Source organism: Haemaphysalis longicornis, unplaced genomic scaffold, assembly GCF_048455015.1.
Source record: "Haemaphysalis longicornis isolate Haplotype H1 unplaced genomic scaffold, Haemaphysalis longicornis Haplotype H1 scaffold_9, whole genome shotgun sequence".
NCBI classification, from domain to species: domain Eukaryota; kingdom Metazoa; phylum Arthropoda; class Arachnida; order Ixodida; family Ixodidae; genus Haemaphysalis; species Haemaphysalis longicornis.
The window spans coordinates 167,203,087-167,225,560 of record NW_027526460.1 but is presented as its reverse complement, the minus strand read 5'-3'; the positions used below and the strand labels follow the sequence as shown (position 1 = coordinate 167,225,560).

The window sequence follows — 22,474 nt, the reverse complement described above, 5'->3', positions numbered from 1 at the left end:
TGAGTATACACACTCGATAAACCATTGTCAAGCCGCACGCGATATGTCATGTGCGAAAGATAGTCCTGTATAATATTTAGCATATTGCCGCTAATTCCAAACGAGCAGAGATCAAGTAAGATGCCATGACGCCATTCAGTGTCATACGCTTTTTCCATGTCGAAGAAGAGAGTCATGCAGTGTTGCTTAAGTAAAAATGCATGCCTTGCATAAGTCTCAAAGGCCACGAGACTGTCAGTTGTGCACCTTTCTGACCGAAAGCCTGCCTGGGCATAGTCTAAAATTCCATGATATTCTAAAAAGTACACTAAACGTCTGTTAATCATTTTTTCAAACAGCTGACACAAGCAGCTCGTCAACGCAATCAGCCTATAGCTACTTCATAAATGATGATGATGGTTGGATGTTTATGGCGCAAGGCCAACTGGGGCAAAGAGCGCCAAAACAAGTCATATATGAGGAGTGAAACCTTAAACACTAAGTAAAGTCAGCAAAAACAAAAGTAAAATCACAAAACGACAATGAGCATGGCTGGTGTATAGGGCCAGATTTCATTTATGCGTGATAGGAAATGAGGTTTAAAAACTTGACGTCTGACAAATACTCAAACACACGTTTCACGGAAACAATTGCATCGTCACCTAGAAAAAACGATGGATGTAGGGGAATATGTTGTCTGTAGAGTTCTCTGAAGTGTTTGTGTCGTGTTGTGTGAAGTGCCTTGCAAGCGATTAGTATGTGCACTACGGATAGGGCCTCTCCGCACCTGCTGCACTGGGGTCTAGAAGATCCCGTCAGCAGACACGAGTGCGTTGCATGGGTGTGCCCTATCCGCAGCCTACCCAAGGCGACTTCCGCGTGTCTGTTGTGTGAGTCAGCTGTGTACCGTCCCAAGTGTGGCTTTATTACATGTAGTTTGTTGTCTGTCTGTTCATCCCAGTGTGTTTGCCATGTTCTGCGCAGGTGTTGTCTTATGTGTGGCTTGAGGTCTGTGTAGGGTATCGTTGTAATCTCCACAGTGTTCCTGAGTGCAGCAGCAGCAGCCATCTCGTCTGCCAACTCGTCCCCAGTGATCCATGCGTGTCCTGGGACCCAGCAGAGGACCAGCTCATGCTTTTGTGCATACACGGACATGATAGTGCTGAATACAAGATTAACTATGTGGTTTTTGGGGGGCTTGTGCGATTACAGTGCGCGAACAACACTCAAAGAATCTGTATAGATGATGGAATTGGGAATTTGATTTTCAAGAATGTGTCGTACAATCAGTAAAATTCCATACGCTTCTGCTGAAAAAATTGTTGTGTGCACGCTCATGGTTCTGGCTGCATTGAAATTTGGACCATGAGCAGCACACGACACCATAGTGGGGGTTTTAGAAGCGTCACTATAAAATTCTGCACATGTGTATTTAAACTGCAAAGACAGAAAGTGCTGCAGTATTGCAGCTCGTGGTACCCGATTTTGTCAAGTCTCATAAAAGAAAGGTCGCACGACACAGGGCGAACTTGCCAAGGCGGTAAACTGTTTGAAAAGGGTGACCTGTATACATCTAACAACGAAGCACTGAAATCCGAGGCTCGCTCTCTCATTCTAAGTGAAAAGGGCAGAGGAACGGATGGGCGATTTACAAAGAGCAGAGATGTTGATGTATCGTTAAAGACAGGATAAAAAGGATGATTATTCAGTGATGAAATTTTAAAAGCATAAAGCAAGTCCATGTACGTTCGTTGGTTCTCAAGGCTCCACTTATCACACGCGACATACAGACTCTCGACAGGGCTAGTGCGACAAGCACCCGAGGCGAGACGAAGCCCCAAGTGTAGCACTGGGTCAAGCATTCGTAACGCTGTTTTACTCGCCGACCCATACACCACGCTGCCATAGTCCAAACGAGACCCAACCAAAGCAGTATACAAGCGCAGCAGGAGTTCTTTATCGGAACTATAGGATTGGTGGGAGAGAACCTTAAGGATATTCATTGTTTTGAGACATTTATGCTTAAGTTCCTTGATGTGGGGAATGAATGTGAGTTTGTGGTCAAACACCACACCTAAAAACTTGTGCTCCTTGTTCACAGGAAGCGACACGCCATTAAGAGTAATGTCTGGGTCCATATGGACCCCGCGCTTCCTGGTGAACACAACGCATTGAGCTTTTTACAGGATTCAATTTAAAACCATTCTTGTCTGCCCAGCCGGCAAGTTTCTTTACACCAAGCTGGACTTGACGTTCGCAGATTGACATATTGCATGATTTATAGGATATCTGGACGTCATCTACATACATGGAATAAGAAATTGTAGGTTGCAGTGCCTTACCAAGAGAGTTCATTTTTACTATGAAGATAGTGCAGCTCAACACGCCACCTTGTGGCACGCCATTTTCTTGCACGTGAACCCTTGAGAGTGCACAACCAACTCTTACTCGAAACGTTCTGTCTGACAAGTAACTAACAAGAGTGTTCAACATGTTACCCGAAACACCGAATGACTTCAGGTCACTAAGGATCCCATAACGCCAAGCGGTGTCGTATGCCTTCTCAAGGTCGAAAAACACAGTTAAACAATACTGCTTATGCGCGAAGGCATCCTTGATGTACGAGTCAAGAGCTACCAGTTGATCGTTCGTCGATCGCCCCACCCTAAAGCCTGCCTGGCTGCTCTCGAGAAGACCGTTGTACTCAAGGAAGTACACGAGCCTGCGATTTACCATCTTCTCGAAGAGCTTGCACAGGCAGCTCGTCAGGGCAATAGGACGGTAACATGAGGGGAACGACGGGTCCTTTCCCTCCTTCGGGAAAGCTACAACTATAGCCTCCTTCCAAGCGTCTGGAATGTGCCCCGAAAGCCATATCTTGTTATATAGCTGTAAGAGTGTTAGAAGAGTGTCTGCGTGCAAGTGTTGTATCATTGTGTATGTGATGTTGTCTGGGCCTGGAGCTGAGGGTTTACACGTGCTCAAAGCAGCCCTCAGCTCATGCAGTGAAAACTCTATGTTATAAGAAGATGTTGACCTATTGTTATCTAGTATACGCTTCTTTTCGGCCGTTTGTTTGTGTTTCATGAAAGTGTTTGTGTAGTGTGCTGAACTGGACACGTGTTGGAAGTGTTGTGCGAGGGTGTCAGCCTGGTCTTCGAGTGTGTCCCCTGTTGTGCTGACTAGAGGCAGGCTGTGTGTTTGTTGTCCTTTGAGTTTGCCTATTCTTGTCCATACTTTCCGTGTGTCTGTGTAGGAGTTTATTGATGTTATGAAGGAACGCCAACTCTCTCGTTTTGCCTCACGGCGCACACGTATTCCTACCGCCTTGGCCCGTTTGAACAAGAGGAGGTTTCCCGACGTGGGGTACCGACGAAAGATACCCCACGCCTTGTTCTGGGCCTCTCGCGCCCGCCTACAGTCCTGATTCCACAACGGCCTCCTCTGGTTGCGCGGGGCACCAGAGGCGTGGGAAATGGACTTTTCGGCGGCGTCGAGGATGTGCGCCGTGAGGAGTTGTGCGGCTTCATCTACGTGTAGGTGTCTTAGTTTCGATGTCTCTGTAAATGTGTTCCAATTAGCTCGTGCTTCATTGAACCTATTATGGGAAGATGAACTGCTTGGGCCTTTACCTATATATGTAAGTGAGGTGGGGAAGTGGTCACTGCCATATGGGTCAGTTCCCACACCCCACTCGAGAAGAGGAAAGAGAACTGCCGAGCCAATAGCCAAGTCAAGACATGAGTATTTGTTGTGTCCTATGTTATGATATGTAGGCTGTTTATTGTTGAAAAGGCATGCTCCAGAGGATGTAAGAAACTTCTTTATTAGGCGACCCCGGCCATCCGTACGAGAAGAGCCCCAAAGAAAATTGTGAGCATTAAGGTCGCCTGTTAGAATGTATGGTTCGGGCAGCTGGTCCACCAGCGCCTCGAAGTCAGAGCTAGAAAGCACAAAATCAGGACAAATGTATATGGAGCATACCGCTATCAACCTATTAAAAATTATTGTGCGTATTGCTACAGCCTCGAGGATGGTGTTCAGAGTGATAGGGTGGCATGCAAGGGATTTCCTGGCTATTATGGCTACACCGCCCGAAGAGTTTGTGCAGCCAACGCTATCCTTTCTGAATACCATATAGCTATTAAAGAAATTTGATCGATTGGAATTTAAATGTGTTTCTTGGACACACATTAAACTTGGCTGATTAGCATGCAGAATCACACACAGATCGTCAAGATTATTCAGAAGGCCTCTGCAGTTCCATTGAACAATATTTTCTCTTCCCATTATTATGTGTTGAGAGCTACTGGAGTGTGATCATTTATGTAGGGTCTTTCGGGGCTTGGACTCTTGGAAGGGGTTTTCTGGCCTTCTCTACTGACCTGGACATCGCAGCCCATTCCTTCCGCTGCGATGAAAGCCGGAAGGGCTCGACGTCCATGTCGTCATCTGAAGGCAAGGGGGTGCCCAGCGGACTGGGCCCCCTTGACGTGGTACCCTTTCGGGTATTTTTTGCCTGCGCTGCCAGTGCCGAAGGCGTCGGGAGCACCACAGATGTCACAGGCAGTGGGGCGGGGAAGGGGGCCGCTGCGACTGCCTCCGTCTCCATCTCCGTGCCCTTGCATGTGCTTTGGGCCGGTGGAGAGGAAGCAGTGGATGCAGCGGCAACAGACGTTGTTGCCACCACAGCCGCTGCTGGGTGAGCGAGCGGTGCAGAGGCTGGTTGGGCTGCCAGAGGCAACCCACGGGGGGGGGCGGAGGCGGGACCAAGTCCGACTCGCGGTACTGGGTCCCCGCCGAAACCAGACGCCGCTCCGCCCCCCGGCGAGATGCGTCGGCGTACCTCCCCAGGGGGAAAGAGGCAAACCTCTTTCGCGCCTCTGGGAAGGTGATGTTCTCAGTGACCTTCACATTAATGATCGCCTTCTCCTGCTTAAACTTCTCGCTCTTTCGAGAGTAGGCGGCATGGGGTCCCTGGCAGTTGGCGCAGGTGAGGGTTGACGATGGACAATTATCAGATGGATGATCATGCCGAGCGCACTTTGCGCAGGTCAGACGACCACGGCAGGAGTTGGTTCCGTGCCCGAACCGCTGGCACTTAAAGCAGCGGCGCGGGTTTGGAATGTAGTGCCGGACATTACAATGTACAAAACCTGCATTGACGTACTCTGGGAGTGCGGACCGGTCAAAAGTAAGGATAATGTGCTTGGTCGAAACTACTTTGTCATCCCTCCTCATAGTTATGCGCCTCACAGCTGTCACGCCCTGATTTCTCAAGCCCTCCAGCAGGTCAGCATCTGTCTCATTCATAAGGTCTAGTTCGGAGATGACGCCTTGAGTACTGTTCAGGCTCCGGTGGGGTGTCACCCTGATTTCAAGATTGGCTATGCGATTTTGTTCAAGGAGGATCTTGGCATGCTGTTGGTTGTGTACTTCAACCAGGATTTCTCCAGTTCTTTGCTTTTTGGCCTTATATTTGTCAGCAATGATGCCCTCCAGAAATTTCGAGATTAGGAACACGGACTGTGATGCAAGAGGCTTTTCTTGTTAACTGGATTCCAAAACCAAAAAACGGGGGTAGTTATCGGGCTTTGGAAGACTGGGGGTTGGGAGTGGCGGAAATGAACCTTCGGTGCGGCCCCTTTTCAGGGGCCGATCATGTTTGGGGGGATTTACGATTTACCATATGGCATGTAAAAGAAGCAGGGGACGGGGGTACTTTCTTCTCAAACCTTACCCTGATAGCCTGAGAGGTCCCGGAGCTCCCTGCCTGGTAACAGACAGGGAGCCCATCCGCCGGAGCTTGACCTGGGCTCCGACGGCCACCGTTTGAGGTTTCTGCCCTTCACCTTAAAACTCGTTACCACGGTCGGTTACAGCGTGAGTATGGGGACTCGGGGTCCGCGGTGTCGCCAACACCGTCACTAAGATTGCTCAAGGTGCCCCGTGCGGGGCACTTCATAAAAAGTTTTCCTTTCCATCTTTAAGATTGGAACAACAATGGCATCTTTCCATGATTTTGGCAGGCGTCCTGTTCGCCATATTTTATTGAACAAATGAAGAACTGCAGCTTGGGTGTCTGTGTGAGCATATTTTGACATTTCGGATGTGATACTGTCAGCCCCTGGGGCTGTTTTGCCGCATGTTGAGAGTGCTACAGAGAACTCATGCATAGTGAATGGGCAGTTGTATCCCATTTTTTTCTGATTTCATCTTTCGCAGACGTTGTTGTTCCATTAGATTTTTGTGTCTTAAAAACTGCGGTGAAGTGAGCAGAGCTGGAAACACCCTCAAAGTGTCGGCCAAGAGCATTTGCTTGATCTTCATGCTAACAAGTGGCAGGGTGTTTCTGTTCCACCCTTGTAATGCACTAGTACTTTTCCAAACTTTGTGTATATCAGTTGTGGGCCTCACCTGTACAATGCAGTGCAGCCTGCCAAGGGGCCCACCGTGGGTTCGAGTGAGCCAAGCCGTAAACGGCCGCGGCGGCCCTCGCCACGCTTGTGCAGTCACTCCGAGAAGACGAAGTAGCTTCTCAGAACTTGGTTTGATTCCGGGTATTCCACGGTACAGCAACCAGCCCTGGTATAACACTTCTAGCCCTGGGGCAGAGAGGGGGGTACCTGCCGACCGTACGCTTCAAGCCACAGAGCCCGACGCGCAGGGCGGGTAATCGGAAGCTGTTGGTCCAGTGGCGTAAGCCACCGAAGCGCTGCGGGTGATGGGCCCGGCTAGGACCGGAACCGACCACCAGACTGACTGAGCGACCAATAACAACTCAGATCACCTGCAGAAGCAGGGAACGCGAAGCCAGAGGGTGCATGCAAATCCAACTTCCAGTACGTTCGCCGACCTCACGGAAGTGAGAAAACGGCGGTCGCTTAAGCGAAGCGAGCGAGCAGCGTGCGAGCACGGAGTACCGACGGAACTGGCACCCAGCCAGTCTCTCTCGGGTCAGACCGAAGCGCGCGCCCACCGCCGCGAGCCCTTGGGCGTGGCCACTACGTCACGCCCCACGTGGCCGACGCACCGGCGCACATTGGTCAACCCGTGCCCCTTACAGGGAGAGGGTGCGAGGGGCTATCCTCGCCCCTCGGGGAGAGGGGATCGCTGGCTAGCGTGCTCGCGTTGGTTGGTTGGTTGAACTTTATTTGAGCCCATAGAGGGGTCACATCAAGGCGGCCGATGGGGCAGTCCGCTATTCTCGGGTCCCGTATGCTTCCAGCACCTCCAGGCCCCGAGCCACGGGGGCTATGTGGGTCGACACGGTAGGGCTGGACCACAAGATCTCCTATCGCTCTTTGAGTGAAGGGTTGGGTGAGGTGAGGGAGGTGGGTGATGATTGGGGTGGAATCTGTGGGATGGGGGCTTTGAGGGACGTGCACTGTGCACTGACGTGACGCAGAGTGCCTCTTCCTTGTTTGCAGAATGGGCATGTGTCATCATACCGATTTGGAAACATTTTATGTAGCGTTGTTCGATGTACTAATGACCCTGCCTGTATTCTTCGTAGTATTGGTAGTTCTTTTCGTGTTAGTGAAAGGTAAGGCTCTGGTAGTGTACACCGATCCTCTCTGTACATCTGTGGGATGTCTGTGTAGCTCGTGACCGGGATCGGGTCGTCCTCCCCTCCGCTTGACTCCTCGTGTGCCCGGCGTGTCGTCTCTCGGGCGTGGTAGTCAGCGATGGTGTTGCCAACTAGTGAGGAGTGAGCCGGGGTCCACACCAGCTCGACGGCTTGTCCCGGTGGGTCTTTCTTGTTTACGATCGCTAGTGCCAAGGAGGAGATGGAGCCCCTCCGGTAGCTGCTAATGCCTTCTTGCTATCCGTCACCACAACCTCGACGCCGGGTTGAACGAGCGCCAAGGCTATGGCCATTTCTTCCGCTGTCGTGTATTCCCTGGTCCTCGTCGAAGCCGAGACTACCAGTCGGTCTCTCGTTGTCACAACAGCTGCCGCCCGGTCGCTGCCCTTCTGGAGGGAAGCGTCTGCGTAGAGGACGCGGGAGTTTCCCCCCAATCTTCGCGCTAGCACTGTTGTCCTAGCGTTTCGTCTGTCGTCGTCTACTCCCGGTGCCATGTTTCTTGGCAGAGGCTTCAATGTGAGCGCTTCTCGCCATTTTTCTGGTAGCTTACTCGTCGTTAGTGTGGGTTCGACTGTCCATCCCAATTCTGGAGTACCTGTCTTCCGTGCTCGGTCTGACTAAACCGTACTCTCTGACTAGAAAGGTGGGCCTCCACAAGTTCGTCGACCGTGTTGTGGACCCCCATCTCATACAAGCACTTTGTTGATGAGTATATGGGGAGTCCCAGAGCCACTTTCATTGCCTCTCGTATTAGTACGTTTAGTGCCTTTCGCTGTGTCCTCGTCATCTGCAGGTACGGTGCTGAATACGTAATCCGCGAGATGACGAATGCCCGTACTAGACGGATGGAGTCGTCTTCCTTGATGCCACGGTTGCGGTTTGCTACTCGCCGGAGCATACCCAGCACTTGCTCGGTCGTTGTTCGGACCTCAGCGATCGCTGCGTCTGCTTTCCTGTCGTTCCGTAGCATAAATCCCAGTATCCGACATTTTTGGATTGGCTTGACTTCAACTCCATCGATTTGGACAATGATGCTGCATCTTGTCTTCTTGTTGACACCCGGTTGGACGAGCAAGAGCTCGGACTTCTGCGGTGCGCAGCTCAGGCCACACTTTTTGGCGTATTCGTGTACCGTCATGGCTGTTTGTTGTAGTGTTTCCTCCATCCACCCTTCAGATCCGGCTCTTGTCGTCCACACCGTAATGTCATCTGCGTAGAAGGCGGGGTCTATTCTTTGGATCTGCTCTAATAGCCCTGGCAGGATTGGGAGTAGTCTCAATTAGGATCCCCACAGAGTGTATAAGTTGATGGATGAGATAAATGCTTTCCTGCTCTCAGTTTTGGCCGAGCGTCTTATTCGCCTGCCCTTTGCATTTGCACGTTTAAAAGAAATGAGGTTCTCAGTCGTAGGATGCCTTCTAAAGACACCCCAGGCTTTGTTTTGTTCCTTTCGAGCTCCCCTGCACTCCTCGTTCCACCAAGGCCTCGATTTGTTGTTGTTTCTACCAGCAGTCTGAGGGATAGAGGAATGAGCTGCCTTAATGATGTGTGCGGTTACGATATCTGTAGCGTGGTCAATGCCAGGGTTTTCTAATTCTGCATAAGGCAGTTGGGACATTTCGTTGAATTTTTTTTCAATCTGCACACACACTCCTCACGAAATCTCTGTGCACGGGTTGGGATTGTGGGGCTACTTATAGCGCTTAACGTGACAGGAAAGTGGTCGCTGCCGTAGGGATTGGAACCTACACTCCACTTTACTAAAGGAAAGAGAGTGGGGGAGCCTATTGCCAGGTCGATCGTACTCTAACAAGTTGGGTGTTTTTTTGTTAAACAAGCAGGTACCAGATGAGAGCAAAAAATGTTCCATTCCATTTCCATTTTTATTACTCTAAAGGCCCTTGCGGGCATTACATGGGGGGGGAATAACAAAACCAGACGGTACACTCAAGTGTAAAGAAAAAATAAAGGTGCTAAATATCTGTTTAAATTGGATTTAAACAAAATGGTACAATGGCACAGAAAAGTACCTGTGCAAAATACAGTGCAGTTAAAAAATAGCAGAACATCACATTATTACCCAAACAACGCAAAGTTAGCCACAAAAATAAGATTACATACGTTCTACCAATACACCGCAGGCACATACTACCATCTTTTTGTTACACTCACAAAAACAATTTTGTAAGTTCTTCGGCAACTTTTTCAGGGTTTCTAGAGACCGGAAGTTTAGGCATTAAAAAAGCGCGTTTTAGGCGCCTATTGTAGGCGCTCAAAATTGTAATTTAGGCATATATAGGCGCTAAGTACTACCTTATAGGCATATATAGGCTCGAATAACATTTACTCAGGCGGCGTATTTCAGGGCAATTTTTCGGCTTTGAGTAAACACAGGATACAAACATCGGGATTTCGTAAATGCAATTTTATTTTCTTCATGAAAAACTTAAGGGTCGCACTTTCAAAATATATAGGCTGACACAACACTGTGCGAAAGGCTGCGGAAGCAGTGGCCAACAAGCACCATCTCCAGGTTTTCGGGCTTGAAGTTGTGCCTTTTGTCAGTCAATATCTGCTTGTACGCAGAAAAAGAACGCTCCACATCCACTGAAATTAGCGGAGCGTACTTGTACTTCGGCACGTTGGATGTTAATTCATTCCATGTGGAATCGCGGTATGTCCGCCACTCAAAACCTCAGACAGTTCCTTCCGCGTCGAAAATCCTGGATTTCTGTCCAAGACAGACTTAAGCTTCTCTATAGGTCTGTCAGCAACTGGTCCCCTGGGAGCACTGGCTAACCTTTCCTGGGCGTCCAAAATCAGCTGAATATTTTGAGTGAGCGTGGAGCCCGAACTTTCTCAAGTTTCTGTATTGTTGTTGCCAAGAACATGAAATGGGCACACAAATAGGCCAAGTCACATGGAAGTGTACCATTATGTAGAACCTTCTGGGCCCTTCTCACGGCTACACTCTCGTCTTCTGCAAAGCTGCTAACAACAGCCTTAACACCGTTTAAGTGTTGGTTGTAGTGTTCCACTGCCTTCAGCCAAGTTCCCCACCGGGTAACAACAGGCTCCGGTGGAAGAGGTACACCCGGCAACTGCTCCCTGAAAGCACGAACGCGGGAAGGAGCCTTGAGGAACACCGCCTTTCCTGCAGCTATCAGTTCGTTGACCGAACTGAACGACTTTCGTAGCTCTTCACAAACCCGATGAATCCCGTGAGCAAGACAAGTGACGTGCAATAATTCTGGATAAAAAACCTTGAGAAGTGCACCAGCCTTATGCATATAAGCTGCTGCATCTGTGTACAGCATCGGTACTCGGTCGTCGTGGACTCCGGAGGGGTACAGAAGCTTCAAAGACGAGTTCACGAAGTGGGCGATGGTCTCGCCGCTAGTTTTTTCCAGCTCTTTTGAGCAGATTAGTAAAGGCGTTCTTTTTTCTTCAGCGTCAAGCTTTCCGACTACTCAGTGACCGAGTACTTGTCCGGTCGCATCTGTCGTCTCGTGCACAAAAATCCATATGTGGAATTCACCTATTTCTCTTCTAATTTCCTACAGTGGTCGCAGGTACTCCTTGCGAACAGTCGACTCTGATGGTACATTTTGTTTGCAGTACGTTTGTAAAAAATTCTTGAAAGTGTTGTTTTCGATCGTCGCCCAAGGGATGTTAGCAGCGACTTCGCATAGGTCTGCGCTGAATTAGCAATGTTAGCAAGCCTCAAGTTAGCAATGGAGAGTGACAAGATGCTCATGCATTCCCATCGGCCCAACAATAGATCTCCCATTTTTCCATCGAGATATACGACTGATTTAGGCAAAATCTGTACTCGACAGCACAAAAAAGGCATTTATAGGCGCTTAAAAGCTTGTATAGGCACGGACCTCAAAATAGGCACGTATAGGCACAATCAACTATTGCTTAAAATACTCCCCTTCCCTTAGTTCATGCTTATATGTTAAATAGGCTCGATACGGACTTAAATAAAAAATAGGCATTTTGCCTAAAGTTCCCGTCTCTAGCCTGATGACGGCAATATGTTTTGGGGGGCACTCGAGTCACTAATTGTTGAAGGTAGGAAGGAACGGCGGAGTAGGTTAGTACGGGAAAATTCCGGCTGCACTTTGTTGGGGTAGTCGATACGCAGAGATATGTGTTGTGCGGGTTTTATTCTTGAGACAGTAAAATGATTAGGGTTGCGATAAAGTTTATGAAAAAGTATAAGCCGGGAAATTTTGCGCCTTGTTTCCAGAAGTTGGAGACCGAGGTTACTTTTTATCAAAGTAATGCTTCAATGCAGTGTGTACTGACCTGATATGAACCGAGCGCTCTTGTTTTGCAATGATTCAAGCTTTTTGGTCAAGTATGATTGATAAGGGCCCCAAATTATTGCGGAATATTAAACTTTTCACCTTGCAATGGACGTGTATGCGATCAGTTTAGTGTTGGCGTGGCGTAAAGAAAGACGTTGGCGTGTCGTGGCGTAAAGAAAGACGGAGAAAACCAAGCGTATTGGCGTGGCGTAAAGAAAGACGGAGAAAACCAAGCGTTCCGTACGTATCTGCTAAAATAAAGTCAATGTGCGTTTTCCAGGAAAGGTTGCTGGTTGCTATAAGTTTTCCCGGGCGTCGGCACGTGGGGAGCCCCAGAGCTCACGGTGAGCATTAAAATCACCCATCAGTATGAAAGGGCATGGGAGCTGGTCAACTAGACTTTCAAATTCATTAGCTCGGAGTTGGTAATCAGGGGGTACATATAACGAACACACTGTTGTTAACTTACCAAAAATAATTGCATTCATGGCAACCGCTTCAAGATTAGTTTGCAGTCTGATTTGGTGACAAGCAATCGACTTCTGGACGAATAGGGCAACACCTTCAGAAGGGCGAGTGCAGCTATCTCTATCTTTTCTAAAAACTGTATACTCTCAGAAAGTGGGTGTGATTTGCGTTCAGGTGTGTTTCCTGGAGACAAATTATTCGCTTGTGTTCTGACAGTATTTCGTAAATGTCGTCAAGATTTTTCAACAGGCCCCTACAATTTCACTGTACGTTTTGCAGCATAGATTTAGTTTAAGAGAAGATTGTGCTTGATTGTTTATTTCAGTTTTATTTATTACGGGGTCGACCTGATACTCTTGTTATTTGCTTTCTACGCCCAACTGAGGGGCGCCGCTTCCTCGACAGCTCTGGTGCCACCAGGGACGGCGTTACGTCCATTTCTTCAACGGGCGCACCACGAGCAGCTGATGGATCAGGCTCTTTCGGGCGTGCTCCGAGAGGGTTGGTGCCTTTGTTGGCCACGCGCGCTAGAGGCGCAGAACGCGGCACGGCAAGCGTAGAAGGTGGAGCCTCCCCCCCCCCCCCCGAGTCTATGTTCCCCAACCTGTCAGGAACACTGCGGGTGGGTGCAACAGACACAGGAGTGTTCACACCATCTCCAGAAGTCTTTGTCGCCACTGTTGCTGGAGTCACAGGCAGTGTGACGACGTTTTGAGCTGCCGAGGGCAGCACAGCGGGGGGCGAGGATGGGACCAAGTCAGCACTGCTGTACTGTGTCGCCACCGACACCAGACGCGGCTCCATCCCCCGCCGAGCCGCGTTGGCATACCTAGGAGAAAACATGGCATGTTTTTTTCCGCGCTTCCTGGTAGGAGATGTTTTGCACTACTTTGAGATTGATTATTTGTTTTTCTGCTTTGAACTTTTCACATGTTCGGAAATATGCTGCGTGCGGTTCTCCACAGTTCGGGCATTTCAGTTCATCAGATGTAGTTTCCGGACGGGTGATTGTGCGCTGCACACTTGGCGCACGTCAGACGCCCGTGGCAGGAGCTTGTACTGTGCCCATACCATTGGCACTTGAAGCATCGGCGTGGGTTGGGGATGTATGGTCGGACTTCGCAATGCAAGAATCCTGCAGTGACTGACTGCGGAAGAGTGCTCCGATCAAAAGTTAGAATTACATGCTTCGTGGGTATTTCATTTCCATCACACCTTATCATTATTCTCCTGACTGCAGTCACCCCTTGGTAACGCATGCCATCTAGGATGTCAGAATCGGTTTCTTTCAAGAGGTCAGGTTCAGAAATTACACCTTGTGAGTTGTTTAAGCTTCCGTGTGGAGTGACAGATACTTTGACATCATCCATGTCAGTCTGGCTCCTTTAGTGGATTGTTCTTTAGTTTGCACTTAACGAGAATGTCACCTGATGCTAGCTTCTTCGCCTTGTATATTATGCCAACTGCACTCCCTATGAACTTAGCTACCAAAAAAAACTGATTTACTGGTGATTGGTTCATCTTTCTGAATGGACTGTATTATGACAAAACGAGGGAGGTTGTCAGGTTTTGTAAACAATTGAGCAGAAAGTGGTAGAAAAGCAATTACTTCGGTGCAAGCACTCTTCAGGGCTCGATCGTCTGGTTGGGGGTGGGGGGGTTTAGAATATACCATACTTTAACACCTTTTTAGAATATACCCCGTTTTATACCATAGTATAAAGCAAGGAACGGGGGTACTTTCTTCTCGAGCCTTACCCTGTTAGCTAGAGAGGTCCCTGAGCTCCCTGCCTGGTAAACAGACAGGGCGTCCATCCGCCGGAGCTTGACCTGGGCTCCGACGGCCACCGTTTGAGGTTTCTACCTTTCACCTTAAAAATTATAACGGTTGGTTACAGTGTGAGTATGGGGGCTCTGGGTCCGCGGTGTCACCAATACCGTCACCAAGGTTACTCAAGGTGCCCCGTGCGGGGGAAATCATTCAAGTAAGCATTTAAAGTGCGTATAGACGTGAGCAAGGTACTCGTGACATGCCTGCGAGTTAGCCACAGCATGGTAATGGCGCGGGTCTGACGGCGCGCGAAGCAAGATAGCACGCGACAGGCTGTGCAACGAGACTGGAAAAAGTCAGCCGTCACCGTAATAGTTGCTTCATCTCGCGTCGCGCAAGAACAAACCATTAGAACAAGCTAACATGCATAACTATAAGTAGCGGGACCCCCCACTTATGCAAAAAGAGCCAGTGTGATACTCCCCATTTTCGCATTAGAAGGGCGATTGTTCTGCACAAGATATGTCACCAAGTTGCTACCGCCTCCCTACTTCGGTGACAGGTGTCACGTTTTGCATAATTTTGTAGTTTTCAATGCGTATAAAAACGTCAGGTTCATGTTGCGTTCCTGGGTAATTTAATGCAGTACCACGAGGCAGTTTTAGCGTTGAGGAATTAAAGGAATGTAATTGAACTGCCCGTTCATTCCAGAAGTGGGAATGGGCTAAGTTTTGTCATTCCGAGGAATTGAAAGGAATGAAATTACGACAAATTTTAATTCCTCGGAATGGAATTGAAATAAAATGTGGATGCCCATTCCACAAAACTACCCGCCGCGGTGGCTCAGTGGCTAAGGCGTGGGTTCGATTCCCGGTCGCGGCGGCCGCTTTTCTGATGGAGGCGAAAAGCGAAAACGCCCGCGTGTACGAGATTTCGGCGCATGTTAAAGGTCCCCAGGTGGTCCAAATTCATCTAGAGCCTCCACTACGGCTCGCCGTTGCGTCCCCGCGTTAAACCCTAAAATCACCTACAATCAATCAATCATTCCGCAACACTGGTCAACGGTGATCGCGGAAAACCTGTCTGTGCGTGTACGCCATCTCCAATATACACGCATAAAGCAGCAATACGCCGGCCAAAATGTCTCTCCAGGAGCTTTTCAAGCTAGATAGGAACAGCAGCAGAAACGTCACTCCAGGGGTCCTTGAACGAGTAAACACAAAGGAACCTGTAGCTATGGTGTGGTTTCGCTGTGACCGAATTTACGGTAGAACCCCACTTAACGACTTTCTCGGGGCCGTGAAAAAGCGTCGTAAATTGAGGGCTTCGTAAACACCGAACGGCAATAAGTACGCCTATAAATAGCTTCGAGCGACAAATATGCAAGAAATGAGAATGTAAACTACAATTACTTTGCAGGGATCGCAAACACAAATCACTAAAACAAGTACAGTGGAGCTCCGCTGATACATCCCCCGGACTTCCGATGACCCGGTTCTTACGACGGGTCACCGCGGTCCCGGCAAACTCCCCATAGAAACGATGCATTAAAAACCCCGATGATATGACGCTGGGCTGCACTGGGTCCGCTTCATACGACGGACCCTGGCGCGTTTAAACCGGTGTTTTCTCCATATTTTACACTGCTTCGCCGCCTCGTCCCGACCTTTCGGTATTCTGAACCCCTTTTGACGCTGCTTGATGTGCAAAGGTCCCCAGGCGGGCCAGACCACTTGCTGAACAGACGCAAGCAAGCAGGCGGGTACTCGCAAGCGGGAATTAAGCTTCGACGGCCTCATGCAGCAGCACTACGCCAACGAGCCAACCGCGAGAAGCTCCCGTCGAGCCGCCGACGAAGACGAAAACATGTACGACGCAAACCCACGGCGATGACCCAACACCCGCTTTCCTCGCACGCTCGATCAAAGTTTCTTCCCTTCATGGCGCTCTATCCCCCTCTATTTCTGCGCTCTGCTTATCAGTGCTTTCAAAGTTGTGTAGTCACTCCACTCCTTTCTTTGCTAGGGTGCCTCGAATCACGCGATTCCGCCGCAAGGGTGGAGACACGTTTACGTTGGCACCGTCATTTTGGGCCACTCGCTGGCCGTCGCAGCAAACTTGTAGCAAGACCGCGCTACAATTTTCGCCGCGAGACTGTTTGCTCGCGAAGTTTGATTCATCTTATCTATTTCGCATTGCTGGGTCTAGTGGGAAATGAAAACAGATGTGTTGAGCACTTCGCCCCAATAGCGACGGCACGGGACCGTTCAAAGGGTGTCTCCACCCTGTACGGGAACGCCCTTTTTTTTCATCCTCCGCCTTGTACTTATGTCGAACGTTACAGACTGCGCTGTATGTGCCTCAATGGCACTGCCGATTCTTCTGTAACGACTTTGATTGATTGATTGTAGAGTTTAACGCACCGACGCAACGCAGGCGATGAGGTGCGCCGTAGTGGAGGGCTCCGGATTAATTTTGACCACCTAATGGCACGGCCGGTTCTGTAGCGACTTTGATTGATTGATTGATTGATTGATTGATTGATTGATTGATTGATTGATTGATTGATTGATTGATTGATTGTAGAGTTTAACGCGCCGACGCAACGCGGGCGATGAGGCGCGCCGTAGTGGAGGGTTGCGGATTAATTTTTACCACCTCGGAATGTCTAGCGTGCGTCGAAATCTCGTTCACACGGGCATTTTTGCTTTCGCCTCCATCAGAAAAGCGGCCGCCGCGGCCGGGAATCGAGCCCGCGTCCCCGTGCTCAGCAGCACGACGCCTTAGCCACTGAGCCACCGCGGCGGGTCTTGAGTAACAACTTTTTGCGAAGCAAAATCCCAGAGGTACCACGCTCGCTGCAAATTTTAGGCGAAGATCGGTGCATCCAAGCCCAACCTGCGACCACTTGAGATATGCAGCATTTTCTTGGCTGTGAGGGCCAAGGTGTCCGCAGAGTAACATGAGACGGTGAGAGTAGCCATGACGGCATTCATGAACACACCTATGGGTGCAGTTGGTCCGGTGATGTGGAAGATCAAATCCTGGGAAACACGTGTTTTATTCACACAAGAAGTGTCCCTGAAAATTCACTCCGTATCATCCTGGAATACGATGTCTGAAGGAGCCTAGTCAAACTTCACAACAACCTTGCCGATACTTTTGCCGGAGTGGAGGTACTCTACACCCCGGATGCAGCCTTCGAGCCCCTTCAGTTCGCCGCCCTCGGCGTGTAGCCCGAGGTCGACCCTGGGCACGAGGGTGCCGTCCTGCAGCATCATGTACAGCTTGGCGATGTACTCCGGGTACAGGTCCGAGTAGTGCGGCAGCAAGAAGCCTGCGAGCGTGGCCGAGCGCGAGAGCAGCCTGTACGGCAGGTTGCGCAGGTTCACTTCGGGGAAGGGTCCCTTGTCGCTCTGAGTGTAGCCCTTGATGGCGCCGACGACGACGAGGCGGCCCCGCGGCCGCAGCTTCTTGAGCAGCACCTCGAAGGTGTCGCCACCCACCGTCTCCCAGACGACGTCGACGCCCTCGGGGTACGCCTTGCTCAGCTCGGCGTCCAGGTCGTGAGAGCGGTAATTGATGACCTTTTCGCAGCCCAGACCGCGCAGGTAGGCCTCCTTCTGTTCCGACGAGCAGGTGGCCACCACGCGGCAGCCGGCGGCGCGCGCGTACTGCACGGCCAGGTGGCCGAGGCCGCCGGCCGCCGCCGTCACCAGCACCGTCTCGCCCGCGCGGATGCGGCCCTGCTGGTCCAGCCCGATGGCCGCCGTCAGGCCGCTCACCAGCAGTGCCACCACCTCGGGGATGGCCTGCGGCACGCGGTAGGCGCGCTCGGCGCGCACGCACTGGTACTCAGAGAAGGAGCCGAAGTCGGGAAAGTTGGTCGTGGCCACGGCGCTGCCCACCTGCGCAATTGCACGAAGGAGACACGTCTGTCAACGAGGACCACAGCAACAGCTATTCTAAATCAGTCTGTCCGCGCATCTCCTAGCTCCGATCCCGAGCCGCAATCTGCGTTACTGGAGGACATTCCAAGACAGATTCTACAACTTAAGGAAATTGTTCACTTAAACTTATTCACAGCGCGATTCTTACTAGGTTCCCGGTCCACATCAATACCCCACCCTGGCCTCGCCCCGTGCAGACAGCCGCACCATCACGCCTCGAAACACTAGCTAACGCGTAGCCATGTGTGGTCACCACAAGATGGGCTCCCCACCACGCAGGGCACCAAGTGCTGGGCGAACTACCAAGGCCCCCGTCAGCGAATGTACCACCATTCACCAGACATGGTATTCACTACACTACAAGTCACTGTAGGTGAGGATGTTTACAACTATGTACGCAAAGGACGGGTTCAATGTAAGATGAGAAGACCAAAGCTGCACTGGACCTAATAAGAAATTCATGCACACAGAAAGCAGAGGTTGTCAGTGTGAACGATCCGTCATACTGTTGATCAATTGATCATTTGACAGAGGTGTGATGTGTAAGAATCCATTGCATTACCGTGTACCCAACATACGTGTTTTGAATACGCTATGCAATGTGATTAGAAAAATCAATCATAAGTAGGGTTGTTCGTTTTCGGGTTTTATATTTTTTCAAATTCGGGGGGTAAAAATCGGGCGGTATTTTTTAAACTGATATTCGGGGAAAAATCGTTTTTTTTTGTGAAACCATTTCTTACTTCGGGTTTTTTCGGGTTAAATATACGGTTGTACTTATCAGAACTTACACTGAGCTTATCAAAACGTATCACGGGCTTTTTAAGTATAACACGTTAAATTTCGTGTTTCAAGCTGGTAATTGGGACAGACACCAGAGTATTATAGCAAATACAGTATACTACCCGAAATTTTGTGTTTGTTTGAAAATGAATCAGTGGTGTTTGAAAATGAATGAATCAGTAAACATTGACTCGTAGAAATTATACATTTTATTCTCGAAAATCTGGTCATCGATTTTTTACACGTCCTTGTTGACATACATTATCATCTGCATGCGCAACATGTCAGTCTCCATTCGAGATCTGTCCGGTCGTTGAACATATCTCAGCTGGGAGAAAGTTCTCTCCACATCACAGCTACCATTAGCTAGGCACAACAATGTCAGTGCAGCTTTTGCAAGCCTTGGGTAGCGAGAAGTAGAGTCATGCCAATACTCGATTAGTTCGACAGCTGGGTTTGTGGGGCTCGCTTCCAGCAAATACTGGTTGAACTCGTCATTAAGGGAATCTACATTGTCGGTTACGGACATGAACAGAGGTCGGTAGTCCTCAAATGACTGCCCCAGCAGACGCTTCTGAAACGGATCAAGGACGGCTCCCAACTTCCACAAAGTTAGCTGGTTTTCCTCTTTTTTTCCTTCTGGTTTTCATCGCTACAGGGAGGTTTATTCGGGGAGAAATCGGGTTTAACCCGATTCTCCTGAAACTTGTTCGGGGTGCAAGAATCGGGTAAAATCGGGTTTTACCCGAAAACGAACAACCCTAATCATAAGGCACGTCACCGTCTGCCGGTGAAGAAAGATATTTCACGCTACAGGTTGTAAACTCCATTCCTCCTCGAGAGTTCTTTTGAGGACGTACCAAGACACTATGCCATTGCTGCAACTGATGATAACACAGTGTTCAATTGTTTCGGGTACATCACGCTAGCCATGGTGTACAAAACATGCGGAGGTGTTCATTTTGTGCAACCAAGTCCTTGCGCGCGACGTTTAAAAGATTCCAGAACAAATATTTTGTGTGCGGAGCAACTCAAGTTCACGGACACGCACAGCCACACCCTACTGTCCCGTCCGTGCCGAATAGAGATCATTCCTGTCCGCCCCCCCCCCCCCCCTCCAGTGTCGTCGACAACATCGCCCATGCCGGAACCAACTGAACCAGCCAACCAACTGACAGCTTTTCAAGAAGCCTCGGTGGGCACCATAAGCTGTGACGTGAGTTAACCGGCGAAGCAAACATCACCACCCTGATACCTGCGCACCGCCTGGCAGCTTGCCGCGCGCTAGGGCGGCGACATGCGAGCTGAGTTGTCATGAAGACACGCAGGGAGCACGTGTCTCTGCCCTTCGAAATGTGCCGCGGGGATTCCGATCCATTCGTGGATGTACTGACCCATCGAATGTATCCACGCCTTGCATTTAAACGGACCCTGGAGGCAACAAGCGCGTTGGGCTCAGACGAAAGATCAACTGTCCCCTAGCCCTCTCAGCGCTCATTCAGCAGCGAAAGATGCTTTATTGCCGAGAGGCTACCAATTGAAAACCGCATTTCATACCTCGCGCCATTTCATGACTTTTCGTATGACGCAAACGGAGGCCGCAAGCGACTGAGACAACGGCGTCGTTTAGCGGGAAAACTAAAACTTAACAAGCGGACCATCGGGACGAAGGAGCCACTGGTTGCGCTCTCGGCGCATACGACGGAACTTCCCCGTCCTACAAGTCCGTATACCTACCGCTATAGTTCACTGTACTACCGCTCTTTGTGCGTCAATCGCCGCGCGGCCTTTTACTTTACCTGCAAAACGACTCGCGGACAGCGCAATCGCAGCGAGAACGACGTACGACGTCAGAGGCGCTCTTTGGCTTCGCATTCTCGTCATGCATAGCCGGGTTTTAGCAGCTTCGATGCATTTGGCTTTGAGGCGCCATCTGTTAGTTTAACTTGTAACAGCGCCCAATGCCTATGGTGTAAAAACGGATGTACTACGTGTACGAGCACCTAAACGGCAGTACGTGTGCATTTGCGCGAATGTATTTTTCGAGTTTCCGGATGAAAGCTTACATGCATGCCTGCATAGTTATTTACGGCTCGACAGAAGAGTAGCGCGCACACAAACATTTTGTGTTTGTTTGAAAGTTTGTGTGCGCGCTACTCGTTCTCTTGCTCGTCACGTGACTCTTGGCACATCCGCTCAGTCGCTATTTACGTCATCGCTGCTGGGCGACTGAGAGCTTCATTTTTTGATGATTTACGAGATTATTTTAAAGGTATTGCCCCAGAGACTGGTGTAATTATTCGTTCTCTGGGGATGCCAATCTATAAGACCAACTTCGGTTTTGTCTTCAGTGTCTGTTTAAAGGGACACTGAAGTGTATTTGTCAAGCTCCCGTTTTTGCTTGCACTGCGTAGACTGGCTCAAATTAGCACACTTTTCATCGTTTATCCGGTTGACAAATCGGTAATTATTTTACAAAGCGCGAAAGAAGAAAAACTACCATGCGCGGTTTGCGGCGGCCGCACCAACTAAGGCTGTGACTTTGTGAGGAGGGGGCACCGTGATTGGACGATACCCAAGGTTAGCAATCAAACAAGTTTCGGTTTCGGTTCTGTAAAACACAACTGATGGCGTTGTTGGATGGGCATTCTCAATATCTCAGTAATCATCGTACCGCGCTTCTGCCATGTTGTCGGCTGTAAAAAGCATAAGATAAGCCTCCCATGACGGCTTGGAATCGTAGCATTCACTAGCCGAGGCCTACGCAGTGCATGAACGCCCTCCGCGTCCCCGTAGACGCTCAAATGCCATGCGCTTTTCCCCCATATTTGGAGCTTGCCTCACTCATGCCTGTATCGTAAAAAGCGTGTTCGCACCAGGCCAAGGGTCTGTTGATTCTGGCCTGTGCCCACTGCCCGCAAACAGTCGGGCTTATGGCAACAGCACGCCAACGAGAACTCGCTAGCGCGCCAGTGCCAGCCTGCGCGCGTTCTGTGAACTAGTTCGTGGAGCAATGAACGTTGCGGCCCAAAAAAAGGTGAACTCGGTATAGAAAACATCGGCGGAAAACTAAAAAGTTAACTTTAAAAAAAATTGGCCGCGTATCTGCTCCTTTCGCTGCAAATGTCGTCAAAAGACGATAGTCTTTGTAGACATTTGCAAAGGAAATGCCCCCTTTTGCTTTCCCGCTCACCCCTCATGCTGTTCCTGTACCTACGCGCTCATTCCAAGGTAAACAAACTAAAGGTTTGCGCAAGGCGATTTGAATTTACCGCGTTCCACTGCTACAGGCCGGGTTCCTCGATGCCAGCGCTTCAGTACGGCGGAGACACGCGTGAATGGATGCGGCCGACTAGAAGGTTTATAGAGCCGCGTGGCCATGCTCCACGTGCGTTCCAAGCAGAACGTGGAACCTAGCTAGTGGAACCTTTCGTCGCTGTACCGCGTGATTTTTCATATGTCGCCAGGAGGCGGCGGTTTCCTGCAGTAGAGATTGAATATCATTTGCTATCGAAAAACCAAGCATCCATGATTTTTTTAATAAAGGAACACTGTAAATATCCCGTGTGTACTAATTCCCTGTCTTATGTTTGCATAATGTCTTGTTCTTGTTCAACAA

The 22,474-nt window shown here is 49.8% G+C and overlaps 1 protein-coding gene across 1 annotated transcript in view; it reads right to left on the bottom strand.

Moving 5' to 3' along the window:
* Nucleotides 1-17,164: 17,164 nt before the first annotated feature.
* Nucleotides 17,165-22,474, bottom strand: part of LOC144153016 (prostaglandin reductase 3-like) — a 35,539-nt gene continuing 30,229 nt past the window's right edge. Inside the window, exon 2 of the mRNA XM_077684647.1 lies at nt 17,165-18,030. Within this exon, the coding sequence (XP_077540773.1) occupies nt 17,251-18,030 (780 nt within the window). The 3' untranslated portion in view covers nt 17,165-17,250. The remainder of the gene's footprint in view (nt 18,031-22,474) is intronic.